This window comes from Heptranchias perlo, chromosome 17, assembly GCF_035084215.1.
Source record: "Heptranchias perlo isolate sHepPer1 chromosome 17, sHepPer1.hap1, whole genome shotgun sequence".
Classification (NCBI taxonomy): domain Eukaryota; kingdom Metazoa; phylum Chordata; class Chondrichthyes; order Hexanchiformes; family Hexanchidae; genus Heptranchias; species Heptranchias perlo.
Window position 1 is genome coordinate 27,434,266 of NC_090341.1, and position 15,999 is coordinate 27,450,264.

Sequence of the window (15,999 nt, forward strand, 5' to 3'; positions counted from 1 at the left end):
TAACTACTGAATTGCCTGTTAAGACTTTAGTGTTGAATGATTATACAATATTCAACTTGAGGCTTTTTTAAATGGGTCATTGATTCTTGTCAAAACTCTCGCTTTATAAAACCAGACTGCAGAAATGTTTTTCATCAAAATGGACTAACATTGCCTTGTATGGTTTTGAAGGAATACTTATCTGTATTTAGTTTTGTTGCCCAATTACTGCAAGAATCAAAATTTTCTGAAGAGATTGATCTGGTGCCCCAACTAATAGCCAAGGCATTGGTCACTGGAGATTTGGCGCTGACTTCATTGCATACAATCAATCAGCTGAATAGTGGCAATTCATTTGTGAGAAACTGGCAATATTGGCGCAGAACCAGAAAGAAGCTTTCCTTTTATCTTTCTGATCAATGCATATTGACAGAAACCAGTATTCCTTGATGACTGTCATACTACAATTAAGAGATGCTGGATTATAAATGGTCTACTCCTGATGTGTCTAAGTTGATTGTGCTGAAAAATCCAAATGAATAATTTGAATTAAGCAATGCAAGTAAAAAGCAAATTGGGAAATTCAGTTCCTAAAATAATTTCATAAACTTGGATTACATAGCTTTTGAATGGCAGAGTAGATTTTATTTCATAAAAGTATCTCGATCAAAGTGAACTATAAATTGCTTAAGTGCTTTAAATTTTTTTTAAGGTTCTGGTCTTGGACCCACTGTTCAACTGGGAGAAGAATTGGAGATGATAGTAGATGCGAGAGCTGCAGGCAAGGGCAAAGTCACCTGCACAATCTGCACCCCTGATGGGACTGAAGTGGAGGCAGATGTCATTGAAAATGACGATGGAACCTATAACATCTTCTATACAGCACCTGAAAAAGGAACCTATATTGTTTATGTCCGCTTTGGAGGAGTAGATGTTGCCAACAGTCCATTCCGTGTAGTGGTAAGCATCATTTCATTTGATGCCTTTTATTGTAGGAGATGGATTATTGTAATAAAAATCTTGTTTGGAGAGCTTTTCCAAAATTAGAATTGTTTAATTATACAGGGGGGCAAATCTCAATTTGATCAGTCCTTTTTCCACACTTGTCTCTTCAATCACAACTTATTTGTAGTCACATTTATTCTGCTCCACCCAAGTTTCTTTACTTTTTGATCTGAATATGTAATTGACTCCTAACTTCCACTTAAACTGCAGCAGACCAAGTAATTTAAAATCAACTTGAAACTATTGTACAGCTACAAGCTGGGTGTGAACCCTGGAATGTTTTTTAAACTTTTGAAATCATGATTCTTAATGTACACTTTTGACCTCCCTGCTCAACTTTCACTGATGGAAGCCTACTTAACATTCTGTGCATTTCTGTTCCCCTGCCCACCCCCCCTACTCCAAAAACATACCAGTTCTATGGTCTTCAAACTTGGTAACTAGCCTGCTCAGCAATCTAGGGTTCTGATCTGTAGCCTGACCTGTAACTGATGACATTCAATTCAATATTGCAGAATCTTAATGTAAAATACATGTTATGAGATGCTATCTTGTCCTGTACAACAGTGCATTCCCTGCCTGTCCATGTAAAATGATGCATCCTCTTGCTTACTGTGAAGTGAACATGGGAGGTTTTTGTGACATCAATGACGTACACTCCAATTCCTAGAGTTTTTGAGTATGCAGGACAAATCTAGTCATTGTACATCAGTGGTACTTTTGAAGTCCCCCATCTTGAACTTGTTTGCTATGAGTCCAAATTGAAGACTACTTAAGGATAGTAATGCAGTAAGATGCATGTTTTTACACTGGACATGTGTTGCTGTGTTGAATTTAACATGTTTATTTTGATGAACTAAAAATGGATGTTTTGTGGTCTGTTAAATGTTGTGCAAAATCTCAATTTTGCACCACATAAATCAAGGACCTCTGACACATGAAGCCACTGTTGAAAAATTAAGAGTTGAGTTCTTGCCCCCCTTTAGTCACCTTGCTCCCACATGTCCTACTGCCAAGAGGATAACCCCTCTATGAATCCAGCTTTAAACAGGTCTCAATTTTGGAAAATTTATGGTCAGTGCCACCACCATCTCTGCTCCAACATTTCAGCATTCCAGGATGGAAACCACCTGGGCTTTCACTTTACTCCTCTTGTTTCATTTAACTTTTATGTATTCAAAACAAAACTATATTTATCTCCAGTATTGCTTCTTCCACATCCTCTTCTACTTTGTTCTAAAAACTGAAGCAAAATAATCAGTGCCATTCTTTGACTCTGAATTACAAGGTGGTCTCCTTTTATTTCTAAATGGTTTCAGCTCTAACAGTTTTTTTGCTAATATATAAAAGCCTTTACAATCAGTCTCTTTTGCATTCTTTTGGCATGCCTAATTTTGTTCTGGTTTCATCTGTATTATCACATGCACTTTTTGATCTAACAACCTTCCATCCATGGAATCCCAGCCTTTGAGCCCTCTTCTGGTTGGAATATATTTAGCCTGTACCTTATCTAGCTTGTACTTAAATATTTTCCACTTGGTCTGCTGTTGAGTTTTTTAACCAATTAATCTGACCAAAAAATTAGTGACAACAGGTGGTGGTTTGTAGAATGTATGTTATACATTAAAAATCTTGTATGTGCAGCCCTGCCATGGCATTACTCATGAGTTGGAGGATACATTGTTTTATAACAATGGAGATGTTATTTGGAAAGTGTGATGTGGCAGTAATTGTGATGCTTATAGGAAGTGTGCACTATATCAAGACTTGAATATTATAGATAATGGTTGGCCTTTGACTTTGGGTGCATGTTATACATTTTTGATAAAACTGAGCTAAATAATTTTAGTAATCCAATTAAATGTTTTGCCTGAAAACAAGAATTTGTGGCTATAATTTAGGTTACAGGCTAAATGGCTGGGTTGAATATTGTTTACCTGAAGTAGTTCAGATGTGTTTGGAAAAAACTAACTTGCCATTTACCATTTACCAGGCCACAGATGAAGTTCCAGTAGTGCCACAGCAGCTGGTACAACAGCAGCAGCAATCTCTAAATGCATATCCCCCTGGCTTCCAACCCTGGGTACAGATTTTAATATATTGAACTTTCTGTTCCTCTCCTGTTTTCTTCAAAATCTAGTGTTCACAGCTTGCTGGGATCTGCCATCTGGACTGCTTGATTTCTTCCCTTTTCTATACAATTTTTAGCTACTGTGAATTTTATTTTCATTAGCTGATGGATGATAAACAATCTCTACTTTAAACAGGTGAATGCAGTGTTTGCAGCATATTCCTATTTAGCAGGAACTTTAAGGTTGGGTGCCCCAGATACTTTGTGCATGTATAAACATACAGTCCCCACTGCTTATAGCAGGTGTGTTGGTGTTAATGTAATTTGCATGTTATATGCATTGGACAGTTTAAAGGGGTAGTGTTACTATTGAACAAGACTTGCAAATCACTATTGAAGCTGTAAACCCAACCACTTGGTGATTAAGTGTACAAGGGAATTGCACCTTGACATGCAAACTATTAAGTAAATGCCTGTTTATGTCTGAAATACATGGATCACTTAACATGCTGTAAGTGGCAACTTTCTAAGTGACTATAATGGGAATAGAAAATAGTTAGTGCTTTTGGCTGTTTTAAATATAGGCAGTTTAAGTAGTGGGGACTGTCTTTCAAACTGCAACTTTCTCTCTGCAGCTCTTAAACATGTCAGCTGAAATATGAATTGAGTGGAATGAAGTGAGTCAGAGGATTCCCATTCATTACTTGTGAATTGAATAAATCATAGCACTTTGTCAAGAATTACTAAAATATTACATCAAATTTAACTGACTGTGATGACTTGATGGGAAATTAATACACCCCAAGAAGGAGGCAATATCATGCCAGCATGGGCACTTGTAGCTTAGCAGCTGAAATAGATGGCTACAGGGCTTCATGGAGACAAGTGTATATTTTGTCAACTGCCTTAACCAACACTAGCTATGTGAATGCATAAAGAGACCAAGGAACAATTTTGAGTTTTTTTTTATAATCTCCACTCCTGGTGGTTGTAAACCAAGAATCCTGTCTTTTTAATAAAAACACTAGCTTTTAAATTTCAGTGAAACAATTGCTTAATTACTGGAATGGGGCCCATAAATGAGTTGAATAGTTTAACTATATATTGACTAGTGATTTTTTTTTCAGGTTTATCTAAAATTAAACGTGCAAGCTGCATTTACTTGGCCTGCTTTGGAATTATTGCAAAAGTTCTCAACCAGCTCATTCTGCCATGGATAAAATAGAAATCTGAAATGTTGGGGTTCTTGTGTGCTATTTAGAGATCAGCAGCTGATCTCTATTCAGATATTGAATATTTCACCTTAACTTCCTTTTATCTGAAACATTTATGCCTTCCTATCAACCCCTCTATTTGGAAATCGGCGCATGTAATGTGGATATTTAAGGTGGAAACCTCCTTTGTTTAAGCGTTGCACACATGCAATTTATATAAATTTAATATTCTAAACTTGATTGAATGTAAGTGGAATTTGATTTGGCTTTTCAGTTAACCATTTGAGAATGCCAAACTGAATTGGTTTTGTTAAACTGCATTATAATTTGGCTAACAATCCCTCAATCTTGCATACCCAACTTTACTGGATAAATGGGCATTACATTTGTTAATTGAGATTCCACTTTAATACTCTACTTTCTATTTCTTTTTGCTGCTTTACTGTTCTTTCCAGGCACAAGTCAACAGGAACCTTATCTAACTGGATTGGCATCTTGAGCTCATGTTGATTTTTCTCTCATTTGTGATGCACGCAATAGTTGAAATTAATAGTCTGTTAATAGCTATTAATGTTTAGAAAATTCTTGTTACAGCTAACTTAGTCCAGTTGGAGCTGAGTCTGTAGAGCGGTGGAGGGAGCCCTGCTCCTATGTACTAACACTTAGAGGCCATTTGGCCCTTGGTGCTTCATATTTGGTGACTGCAATTCAAACAGCTTCTGAGAGAATTCAGCTGACGTTGTGAATGCCTGCTATTGATTCCTGGGAATCTGATCAATTGGTTAAACTTCAGAATTACAAATTGTGTATCACTGGCTTAGCATATTACTACCAGGTTGGATGAGTCGTAAGTCAGCAGTGTGCTTGATCAGTCGTTGAAGTCTGGCTCCTTGCCAGCAATTTTTTTTGTAATCTCGTGATATTTCTGCTTTCATTTACAATGTGAGTTTGAATTAAATAACCCCTTGTGTTTAAATTCTAATCAAAGATGCAGTTCTTTTTAGTTTGGCTGCCAAGGGTACTTTGCACTTGAAAAAGCCAAAGTAATGCAACAGGGTTGTGTATCCCATAATGAGTATTTCAGTTTGCTGAATTTCACATCCATTACCAGCCACACTAGAGATGCATTCTGTTTCACAAACTGAAATAAAATGTTTTTTCCCAAGACTACACAAACTGCATTGTAAGTTTTTCTTGATCACAATTTTTGTGAACCATTTTGATGACTTGGCAACGTAGTTTTGAAATGATTTTTCACCCTGTTCCCAAGGTTCACGATGGGGCCTACACACCAGTTGATGGAATGGATGGCATGGGCTTGAGACCTTTTGATATTGTCATTCCTTTTGCTCTCAGGACGGGCGAGATCTCTGGTAAGATTTACTGTAATACTGAATAGGGTCTCTACCATAGTTGAAATGTTTAGTGCACAAATGTGTTCAAGACTTTTTGATGAGTGCTTTAATTTCTTGGACTGTTGAAGTGCACATTAATACTGTTCATAGCTGAAATGATCTGTTAACTGTTGCTTCCTTCCCCCACCCCTTCCCACTTTACAATAAATTAACAATTTATATTTGCTTCTTATGCAACCATTGTTTGTCTCATTGAGGATGCCAGTAATATTTCTACAATAAAATCAACAAATTATTTTACTTTTTAAAACTTGTCCCTTGGTTCTGTGCTTTATCATTGATCCTTCAGGCACTATCTTGAGTGACTTCAGTTTGCCATTCTTCCCTGTTTTAGATTTGTTGAGTGCAGGTCTCTGGGCTTGCAGAGTTCTTGTGTAATGCAAATGCCCAATTTGTAGTGGAATTGGGTTGCACAGGGACTGGCTCCCATAATTTAGCAATAAGTGTCTGATCTTGCAATTATATAGATTTCCTGCCCCCCACCATTTTATTAGGTCTGCAATGCCCTAGTCACTAGCTGATATGAAAACCATGTGCCTGCAGCCAGCCTTATTTCTGTAATGTAAAAGTGCAAGAATGAAAAGACAAACTGTTTGACAGTTTTGGTGAAGCCTAGTTACTTAAGTTTAGAAAACTTTGAAGTAGTTTGAAGTGAAGAATAGGTAATATTTTGGCAGCTGCTTTACTGATACTGATTTGTTACCCAATGCTTGGCTAAAATGCAGGATCTAATGTTAAGATTGCAGGTGTACCTATAGATTCTGTACTTGTCATTTTATTAATGAAAAGGGGAGCAAGCCACAGTTATATCACTTGCATTGCTGATAGATGTGGCTGCAGGGTGGTAAAGCTGCATACAGTGCTGCTTACTGGATTGAGTTTTCTGAAGAGCTGAAAAAATAAACTCAAGCCAAAAGAATGGCAATACAAGTGCCATTTGAATCTGATGGACAAAGTAAAAAGGCAAAGAACTGGTGGGTATAAATTATGCAAGGCTTTTTTTATTGGAGGCCTACCTAGGATATTACCTGGATAATTGAGGTGTGTACTGTTTCTTGGCAGTCGTAAACAAATGCAACTTTTTCATGTGGTATTAAAACTAACTTGATATCTTCTTGCATTTTTATAGTTGAGCTTTGAGATTTTTTAGTTTAACCTGCATTTTTCAATTGTATTTAACTAGTTCTATATAACTTTTTATATAGGCGTAGTTCACATGCCTTCAAACAAAACTGCTAAGCCAGAAATCACCGATAACAAGGATGGTACAGTAACTGTCAAATATGCTCCAACTGAGGCTGGACTGCATGAGATGCACATCAAATACAATGGCAGACATATTCCAGGTATTATTGTTTCTAGGCCTACTTAGGAACATCTGTTTCCATGCATATAATTCAAATCTCAACCAACAAAAATCTTATGGCTCTTACTGTTTGGATATATGCACAGGAATGAAGTCCAAGTTAAATTTGAAATGGCACTGTTGAAGATAAAACTAATCCCCATTGTGATTTTGGGTGTAACTGCCTCTGATCTTAATTGTCTAATCCATCTTTAAAGGAATGAGGCTGTGTGGAGGGTTTTACATTGTAGCTGAGTGATAAATGGTGTTAGGGACTCCACTTTGGTTTTGATCATTCAGTGCCATAACTTGCTCAAGCAAAAATCCTGCATTTAAAACGAGGAATTTACCCTCCAAGCTAAATGAGTTTAAACTCAACAGAATGGCATAGCAGTGGTCAGAATCTATAAGTAGATTGTTAATACTGTTTATTAAATACACTGCATTTAACTGTACCATACCTCATCTGGTGATACCACCTTTTTAGAGCATGTTGAATAAAGGGCCAATGACCTAATCAGTTGTGAAGAAAAACATTGACATGTATGAATATTGGCAATGTTTTGATTACTTTCAGAGAGTCCACTACAGTTCTTTGTGAACTATGGAAGCAGTGGACAAGTGTCAGCATATGGCTCAGGCCTTGTCTATGGTGTTGTCAACAAACAAGCTACTTTCACAATTATAACTGAAGATGCTGGAGAAGGTGAGAGTCAAACACTCAGTTTGTTGTAGTTCAAGTTTTACAGAAAGGTATAGAATAAATGTAAATGCTGATCAAGTGGGCTGTGAAAACCACTAATGGGTCTGAAACATTAGCATGGCCTACTAAATGTTTGTCAAATTGTGTCCAACTGTCTTGTAATGCATGCAATAATTTAGCAAAGTGAGCATGAAGTACTTTGTCTAGTTGCTTTTTGCTCATGCTTGGATTGCTAATACAGAACTTTCCTCTGATGAACATGATGACAAGCAGTGGTGCTGTTGTCTGTTTGCATTTGGAATCACATTTGACAAAATAGAACTACCAGTTTTGTGCTCCAAATCAATTGCAGCCTGAAGGAAAGTTTCATGCTGGCACCAATTTGGAGATGGTAGTGTGAACTACCTCCCTGATTTGCATTTGTATCTATACTGTTCTGCACATTTCATATAAATCCATATTGGCAATTAACTCATTAGCCGGCTGCAATGTTTGTTCCCAGAAGAACATGGTGCAGGTGCTAAAGTAGATTCACATCCTTGACCAGGATTAATGTCCAAGAACAGCTTGTTGCTAACAGATGTGACTTTGTTTATTCTAAGTAAGTGTACTACTGGTTCTGTGGTACTTTGAGAAATGTGTTTTTTTTCCCCTCTGACATAGGTGGTCTGGACTTGGCCATTGAGGGACCCTCTAAGGCAGAAATCAGCTGTGTAGATAACAAGGATGGTACCTGTACAGTCTCATACCTCCCAACCCTGCCAGGCGATTACAGTATCCTTGTCAAATACAATGAAAAACATATCCCTGGAAGCCCTTTTACTGCCAAAGTTACAGGTAATAGAAATTATGTGCAGAGGAATTACAAGCAGACCATTTCAAATGGAGAAAAACCTGTGTTCAGTTTCTAATTAACATTTTTGAGATGGTTATTCTACAGTTTGTTGAAGTGGTCAACCATTTCTAGTTTGAACATACCAGTAAATTGTGTACCATAACTTAATGTAAAATGTGGCTTTGTTGGGAAAACCTACTGATCTCTACTGTAGAGTAGCAACAAGATTATTCTAGAGCATGGGAAATTTCTAAACCATAAAATAAATTAACATGGTGTGTTTGAATGCAGTAATAGATTTAATTGGAAAATCAATTCTTGAACTTGTTGCAGTTTGGTGGCTTTGACTAACTTTTGTGATTTTGATACTATTCAAACGCTAACATTGTAGCTCATGCCTCAAGTAGACAATTGGAATGATTTCTGACTTGATGGCTGTTGCTACTTGATTACAAATCAATGAAGATCCTGTAGGAGATATTGGCTATGAACAGGAATTGTATGGGGATGATTGAGGTTTGGGCTCCAATTACATAACTCCTGGGAATTGACCATTTTTGGCCTGATTTTCCAAGTCTCTCTCTCATCCTGGCATCATTATCAAAGGTTGAATTTTGAAGTATGAAGCTATAGACAGTGTTTGTACTGGCTGTTGCATTCTCACTAGTACCTTTTTTAAACAAAAGGTATTGCAAAGAAAATAAGTTGAGCAAGTTCTAGAAATAAAGTCTGCAACAAACTTTTGTTATAATAGGCAGGGAAATGGTTGTTGAACAATTCTATTTCTACAAGGAAGCTAAGCTATAATTCTAACTATTTTGGAAAGTGCAAATGAGCTCTTCCAAATTCACATTTTAAGGCAAGTGGGAAAGGAGGGAACTACAGAATCTCTTAGAAAATGGTATTATCCATCAGCTCTTTCAATGTGTGCAGGGGTGTATGGGAAAAGATGAGGAAAGAAGAACAAGATGTTTGTAAATTCGAGACTCCAAATGCTTTGATAAATTACTTGGTACTACTGAAGAATTTTAACTCCGGGGGCGGGGGGGGGGGGGGGGCAGAATAGCTCAGTCTAATGTCAAAAAAACTGAACATAAATCTCTTGGCTCTTTTCAGATGATAGCAGGCGAAAGTCACAAGTTAAGGTTGGCTCAGCTGCTGACATCTCCCTGGACATCAATGAAAGTGACCTTAGCCTGCTAACTGCCAGCATTAAATCGCCATCTGGCCTTGATGAGCCATGCCTGCTGAAGAGACTGCCAAACAACCACATTGGTAGGTACTCGGTCCTAAAGTTAAATTCTGTGCCTCAATACACTACTTCAGAGCAATCAAACATTGAAGAGTACTTACACAATTCAATTATGCTTTAAATCAGATCAGTAAATCAAAATATGCCATGATTCTGAATATAAAATCTTAAGTTCAATGCTGAGCTTAAGTGCTTTTTTCCTCCATGTAAGAATGCTGAATCTGTAATGTCACAATTCTCCAGCATAGTTATACAAGGTAATTGTTATAGTGTATATTTACAACAGCAACTTGCATATGTATTGCGCCATTGTTTTCCCCTTGCATTGAGGAAAAAATGTCCCCACGGCACTAGAATAATCGACTGAGCTGAAGGAGTTTAGGTTTGACTGATTTTAAGTGCCTTAGAGATGATGGTTTTATGAAGCAAATTCTAGACTGTAGGGCATTGGTGGCTGAAGGTACAGCTGCCATTGGTGGGATTAATGGGGGGGGTGGGGGTGCAGGGAGTGAGAGTAGAGTTTAGGGGGCATTGCAATGCAGGAGAGACTGGCAGGAATCTACTTAACACATTGACAATATTCTTTGACTCCTAGGTATCTCCTTCATCCCACGGGAAGTTGGCGAACATCTTGTCAGCATAAAGAAAAATGGTAGGCATGTGGCAAATAGTCCAATTGCCATTATGGTTGGCCAGTCTGAAATTGGAGATGCTGGTCGAGTTAAGGTCTCAGGGCAGGGTTTGATGACCGGACGTACATTTGAAATGTCTGACTTCATTGTGGACACGAGAGATGCAGGTAAGATAATGTATGATTTTGGAAGGCCTGTTCCTTGAACACAAAAAATGGCTGCTACATTAAAAATTCTTTACATATAAAAAATATTGGAAATACACTGTCATAGTCATGGAATGTTATAGTATAGAAACAGGCCAATCAAGTCTATGGTAGTGTTTTTCCACTTCAGCCAATTTACCTAATCCCACTTGCCCCATCACCCTGCAAATGGCCCTTTGTCTCCATAATTGACATTGAGCAGACAGATCCTTAAATGTTTCTGCTGCTTGGAACAAATGAGTTGTCTTGAGCTGGGAAGTGCTTTGTATACACCATGCAGTCAGTGACTGGTGCAATAAATGTAGTTTTAAACTTTTTTCATTTTCATATTTTCAAAAGTGCAGTCATCTGAAATGTAAGATTTTATAGCAATCCATAGGACCACCAGCATTTATTACTGAAGAGGTAGTTTCACTTTTTATAAAGTTGCAGAATCAATAAACTAATCAAAGTAGGCTAGATGGACCAATGGTCGTCTGCCAAAACTGTCCTATGTTACAATGATTCCATTGACTGCAAAATTTAGTAAAATGTACTTTTTTAAAACCAAAACAGTATCTGAATTATAATTGCCCTTAAATGCAGCCATTAATTACTTTTGTTTCAGGTTATGGTGGCCTTGCACTATCCATTGAAGGCCCAAGTAAGGTTGACATTAACACAGAAGAGACTGAAGAAGGTACCTGCAATGTTTTGTACTGTCCAACTGAGCCTGGAACTTACATTGTTTACATCAAGTTTGCTGACAAGCATGTACCAGGTATGACAAATGAGATACAAAGTGTGGTTTTATTTGCTAGAAAAGCACTGGGGTTGACAGCCACTAGTTGTGGACAAAATGGATGTGTAGCCTTACTTTTGAGAAATAGCTTCTTTCCCTTTTCAAAATGGAATGCTTCAACTTTGGTTTATAAACTTGCTTTTAGTAGCAATAATTTGGAGGTGGTACATGTTCCTGCATGAATCAAACAAGTGAGTCAGTGCCAATTGGTTTATAATCTTGGGTGTGTTTTAATATTTGTGTGTGTGCGCACAGAGTTTGAGGTGATCGTCTGGCATGTGTGTTAAATAGATCTGCACAGTGAGCTTTATAACTGCATTAATTGAGAAGTAGGTGATGTAGTGTCTCGGATTTTCTACTTTACTTCCTATTAGACATCCTCGAGCGGCATTCTTCTCCCCGACCCAAAAACCATTTCTCTATCAAACTACAGCATGGTTTGCTAATGTCACTGCATTTTGTTCTGAATCAGAGGTGCAGCACACTGAAATTACAGCACATTGTGCTTGTGGTAGCTCCAATTGTTACTTGCCACTTGCCTTGCTGCCTCTTGAGTAGCTGAAAAGTCAAATGAAACTGCTATTATGTTGAGCAGCATGTGGGGACTTGGAGACAAAGTACAGTTTTATGCTAATTTTGAATGCCCATTTTTTTCTATTGAAAAAGCCACCAATTATTGGAGTTTTGTTAAAATAAAGGGTCCTTTCAGATGTCTCCCAAACCCTAGAATCTATATTCTCAGGCTGTCAAATTTGTTTGGAAATTGTTGCAGAAACTGACCTTGAAGTGCCACTGTTCTAAAGGCCCTGAAGGTAGTATGTATACTAGGCATGCTGTTTAACCACATATGGCTATGATTTAAAGTTTGAAGTGCACTTTAGTCAGTTATTCAAATACCTGAGTAATCTTGCTTGTGTAGATAGAAACTTTTTTTTAATACAAGGAATATTTAAACTTTTTCAAGTGATTAAACCAAAGTATACATAAGCCTCGATGCTTGTTTTACAGAATGCTTTGTATTTGAATTGAAGTCCAATTTAGTATCTGCTTGATAAACAAGTTAGTCCTCTGGTAGACTACTGAGTGGCAGTATCAAATTTGAATGCCAAGTTGCTTTCTATTCTCTATTTCATGGAAACAATGATTTTTAAAGATTGCTTTGCAGTTTGCAAGAGAGTGCATCAAAACAAAAGTACATGTATGAGAAATTGGAGCCTAATATAAAGGAGGGTTTTGTGTCCTTTCACTAACGTTACAAACATTTGCAGGGAGCCCATTCACGGTGAAGGTAACTGGCGAAGGACGTGTCAGAGAGAGCATCACTCGCAGACGGCGGGCTGCAACTGAAGCAACTGTTGGCAGCATTTGTGATCTGAACTTGAAGATTCCTGGTAAGACTGAAAAAGGAACTCGGAACAGTTTCCAATAAAGCTTTTATCAGTGGAGGTATTTGGACTACAGTGAAATTATGTAATTGAGTTAGCTAAGCATTTAAAAATGTCAAAACTAATTAATCTTTAACTGGAAGTTGGCTGTTTGTTGCTTTATCAATTTAAATGTTGGCTGAACTATGAATGCAGTGAGGCTGATGGAAAATCATTTCATCCAATCTGTGCAGTTGAATCTTTGCAAAAAAAAAACTTTAAGTGCAGTGATATTCTAATCCTCTGATGCCAGTTCTAATAACTCAATCCAGCCTGTGGTTAATAGGTTAAATTAATTCATCAGAAGTTGCATTTATTTCTGAATGCTGTTCATTGAAATCGCTCTAAAGGGCACAGATTATGTGAAGAATTAGCTCATGTTTACAGTTTTGAGGAATGTGCTGCTGTAGCATTCTTTTTTGTGGTTCTGAATACTGTCCAGGCTTTTTCCCCCGTTCCACTGACTTCTTGGAAAACAATTTGACATTTCAGTTTATTGAAGACTCTTAGCATGATTATAAATTTATGTAACTTATTAACCTTTTCAGCAGTAGCATTGCTATTTGAAAATGAATGGGGGTTTTGTCAATTAGCACTAGCTTAGTCAAATTTCTAAATGTTAGTAAATAGAAAATCTGCGTAACATGTAAGCTGTAAAGGTCTTAGTATTATCACTAACTTGTCTGTTATGGCTTTTCTCAACGATTATTTCAATAGAAATTTGGTTTTTCCCAGTTACTAAAGAAATGCAGCCAAATTTGAGGGGGAAGGGGAGAGCAACAGAACAAATAGATCTGTAATGGAAACATCCAAAGTTGCTGTTGACACCACTGGTTTTGTAATTTCATTTTGTGTGCGTGTAATTTAAATCACGAACAATGTAATGTTGGCCATTGCATTCATGTAACACTGCCTTGATGTTTGTGGAACCAGTGAGCAAAATGATGCACAACTTCACCACCCCCTCATTCATAGCATTGCATGTGGGCAGTATAAATTCACTTTCATCAGCATCATGCCATTTCAGCTATTCTGCAATAGCCAGAACTTAGTCACATTATCGAGATTAAAATCAAATGAAGTCATGGGTTAAAGTAGGTGTGATGTTGAATTAATGTCTAACATTAAGATGTAGACCAGTGAAGTTGCTTAAAAGTAAATGTAGAAAACTGAAATGCAGATGTCTACCTCAAATTTTCTTCTGGAATACAACTGTTTCCTGTCTCTTTTTTTTCCTTTTTCTTTCCTATTCCCCCTCAGTGACTTGGTTCCAACTAACGGTGGCTCGGGAGCACCTCTCTTGCACATGTTCAGATTTTCAGACAAGTTGCACTTTGTTGTGTGCTGAACGTATGAAGATTTGGTTTGAAAAATCCAAGGACCCTGCTAGTGTTCAAAGTCGACCTTTCCCGTCCCTGTTTGGCCTCTTCGGCCAGGAGGAATACAAATTGTTCAGTGCAAGGCCATTAAGGCCGGAGGGTGCGTTTCAGCACTGGGCATGTGGATTCTGAGGTCGGCAGAATGTGCTCATTTTAAATTACCCGGCATGCTTTTTGTTGGTGGTTGCATGAGTAAGAATTTTTATCCCTTGCACAATTTAGCATGTTTCCTAAAATGCTTAGGACCTTTCTACTTGCTGCTAAATAGTCAACTGGATCTTAGTGTTATGTTGAATATTTGCTCATTGTACACAAATTTCCATGCTTGAACTACAAACTGGAAATGGTACAGGATCTAACTTTGCCCTGTACTAAGTTATTTGCATTCTGTCACTGATGCTAGAAGTATTCTTTCAGTTGTACAATGATGTTGGATTGTACCACATAACTCCTACTATAGCTATTGTAATATTGTGTACCAAGGAATGAACTCAGCATTTGCAACTTGGAGAAATAATTGGAAAATCCCTCAAGTCATTTTTTTTGAAAAAGCAAATAATTGTTTGCAGTATAAAATTTCAACTTGAATACTGTAGAAAATCTTGCCACCTTCAAATCGAACTAATAATCAGTGGCCTTGATCACACCATGAAGGTGTTCTGAATTTGTGCAAGCTTTGCTCAGTGAGCTGATTAAAACACTTGCATGCTATCAACTTTCACAAAGTTTACTCGCCCCTCCTAAATCCAGCTGTGAAGTTGTTGAGATTAAAATTCACTTTTTAAAAGAAAACTCAGAACATGTGGAAGTAAAATAGAATTCATAAACACATTGTCAAGTAATTGTTTTTCTCCCTAGTAATGAGTCTCACTTCCTCTTACTATTTAACTTGGATTGCCTTCTTCAAACACCATAAACCTTGGTTTGCTCAATCTAATCCTGACACTGCACAAAAGGGGAAAAATTGGTTTTCTGTAGATTTGCATCTCATTAAACTTCTGTTCTTAAAAGAACTTTGGTACCTCAAGTAGGAGGAATTCTAAATACCCCTTAAATAGGAAATTGACTTCATGGAGAAATTCTCCTTTTTGGGACAGAATTCCAGCTGGGTGGGACTTGCCTGCTTGCCCTTCCATCTTGGCCCTAGCCCTGACCCATTTTCCTGGCATCCTGAGGGAGCCTGCTAGTGCAAAGAAGGGAACTCCAGTGGTGCTGCATTGAGGGCAGAAGATCCAATGAAGGACCTTCAAAGGCCTAAAACAAAGACCTGCTGAAAGGCTTGGTGGAGACCAGGGCCATCATGACATTGAGGAAATTATGGGGAAGTTAAGAATGCAAAAGGACCCCTAGCTCCATAGTAGCACTTCAGAGCTGTTGTTGCTGTAGCCCTGAGGTCCAAATTGAGGCTTACCATCACCTACTGCATGGTAACTCCAAGAAGCAGTGGTAACTGGTTGAAAAACAGAAAACTCCCCGCAACTGGTTATTCCCGCCCCCCCTACCACCACTTCCTCAACTCCTTGCCCCAACCATGCCACTATTTACATGTGGCGCATGGAAAAGCAGCAGCAGTCCCGGGAGGAGAGTGAAGGGGAATATTCTCTCTTTGGGGTAGTGAGGTGGCAGTAGACCTCACTGCCCCATTTTCTCAGATGCCTATTGATTTTTGGGTGGAATCACAGAATATTTGGGGGTGGGGGGTTGCAAGGGGTATTTTCCTCTAAGACCAGTCACTGGTCTGTACTTTAAGGCCATGCA

The 15,999-nt window shown here is 38.0% G+C and overlaps 1 protein-coding gene across 4 annotated transcripts in view; it reads left to right on the plus strand.

Moving 5' to 3' along the window:
- The window catches only part of flnbl (filamin B, like), a 153,758-nt gene that overhangs the window by 107,953 nt on the left and 29,806 nt on the right, over positions 1-15,999 (plus strand). For 2 of the 4 annotated variants that reach the window (XM_067998799.1, XM_067998801.1), the window contains 10 exons: positions 692-939; positions 2,978-3,067; positions 5,540-5,642; positions 6,890-7,030; positions 7,607-7,735; positions 8,396-8,569; positions 9,684-9,842; positions 10,415-10,618; positions 11,265-11,417; positions 12,707-12,829. In XM_067998799.1, coding sequence (XP_067854900.1) covers positions 692-939; positions 2,978-3,067; positions 5,540-5,642; positions 6,890-7,030; positions 7,607-7,735; positions 8,396-8,569; positions 9,684-9,842; positions 10,415-10,618; positions 11,265-11,417; positions 12,707-12,829 — 1,524 coding nt within the window. The remainder of the gene's footprint in view (positions 1-691; positions 940-2,977; positions 3,068-5,539; positions 5,643-6,889; positions 7,031-7,606; positions 7,736-8,395; positions 8,570-9,683; positions 9,843-10,414; positions 10,619-11,264; positions 11,418-12,706; positions 12,830-15,999) is intronic. The other 2 variants (XM_067998800.1, XM_067998802.1) reach the window with 1 other exon arrangement.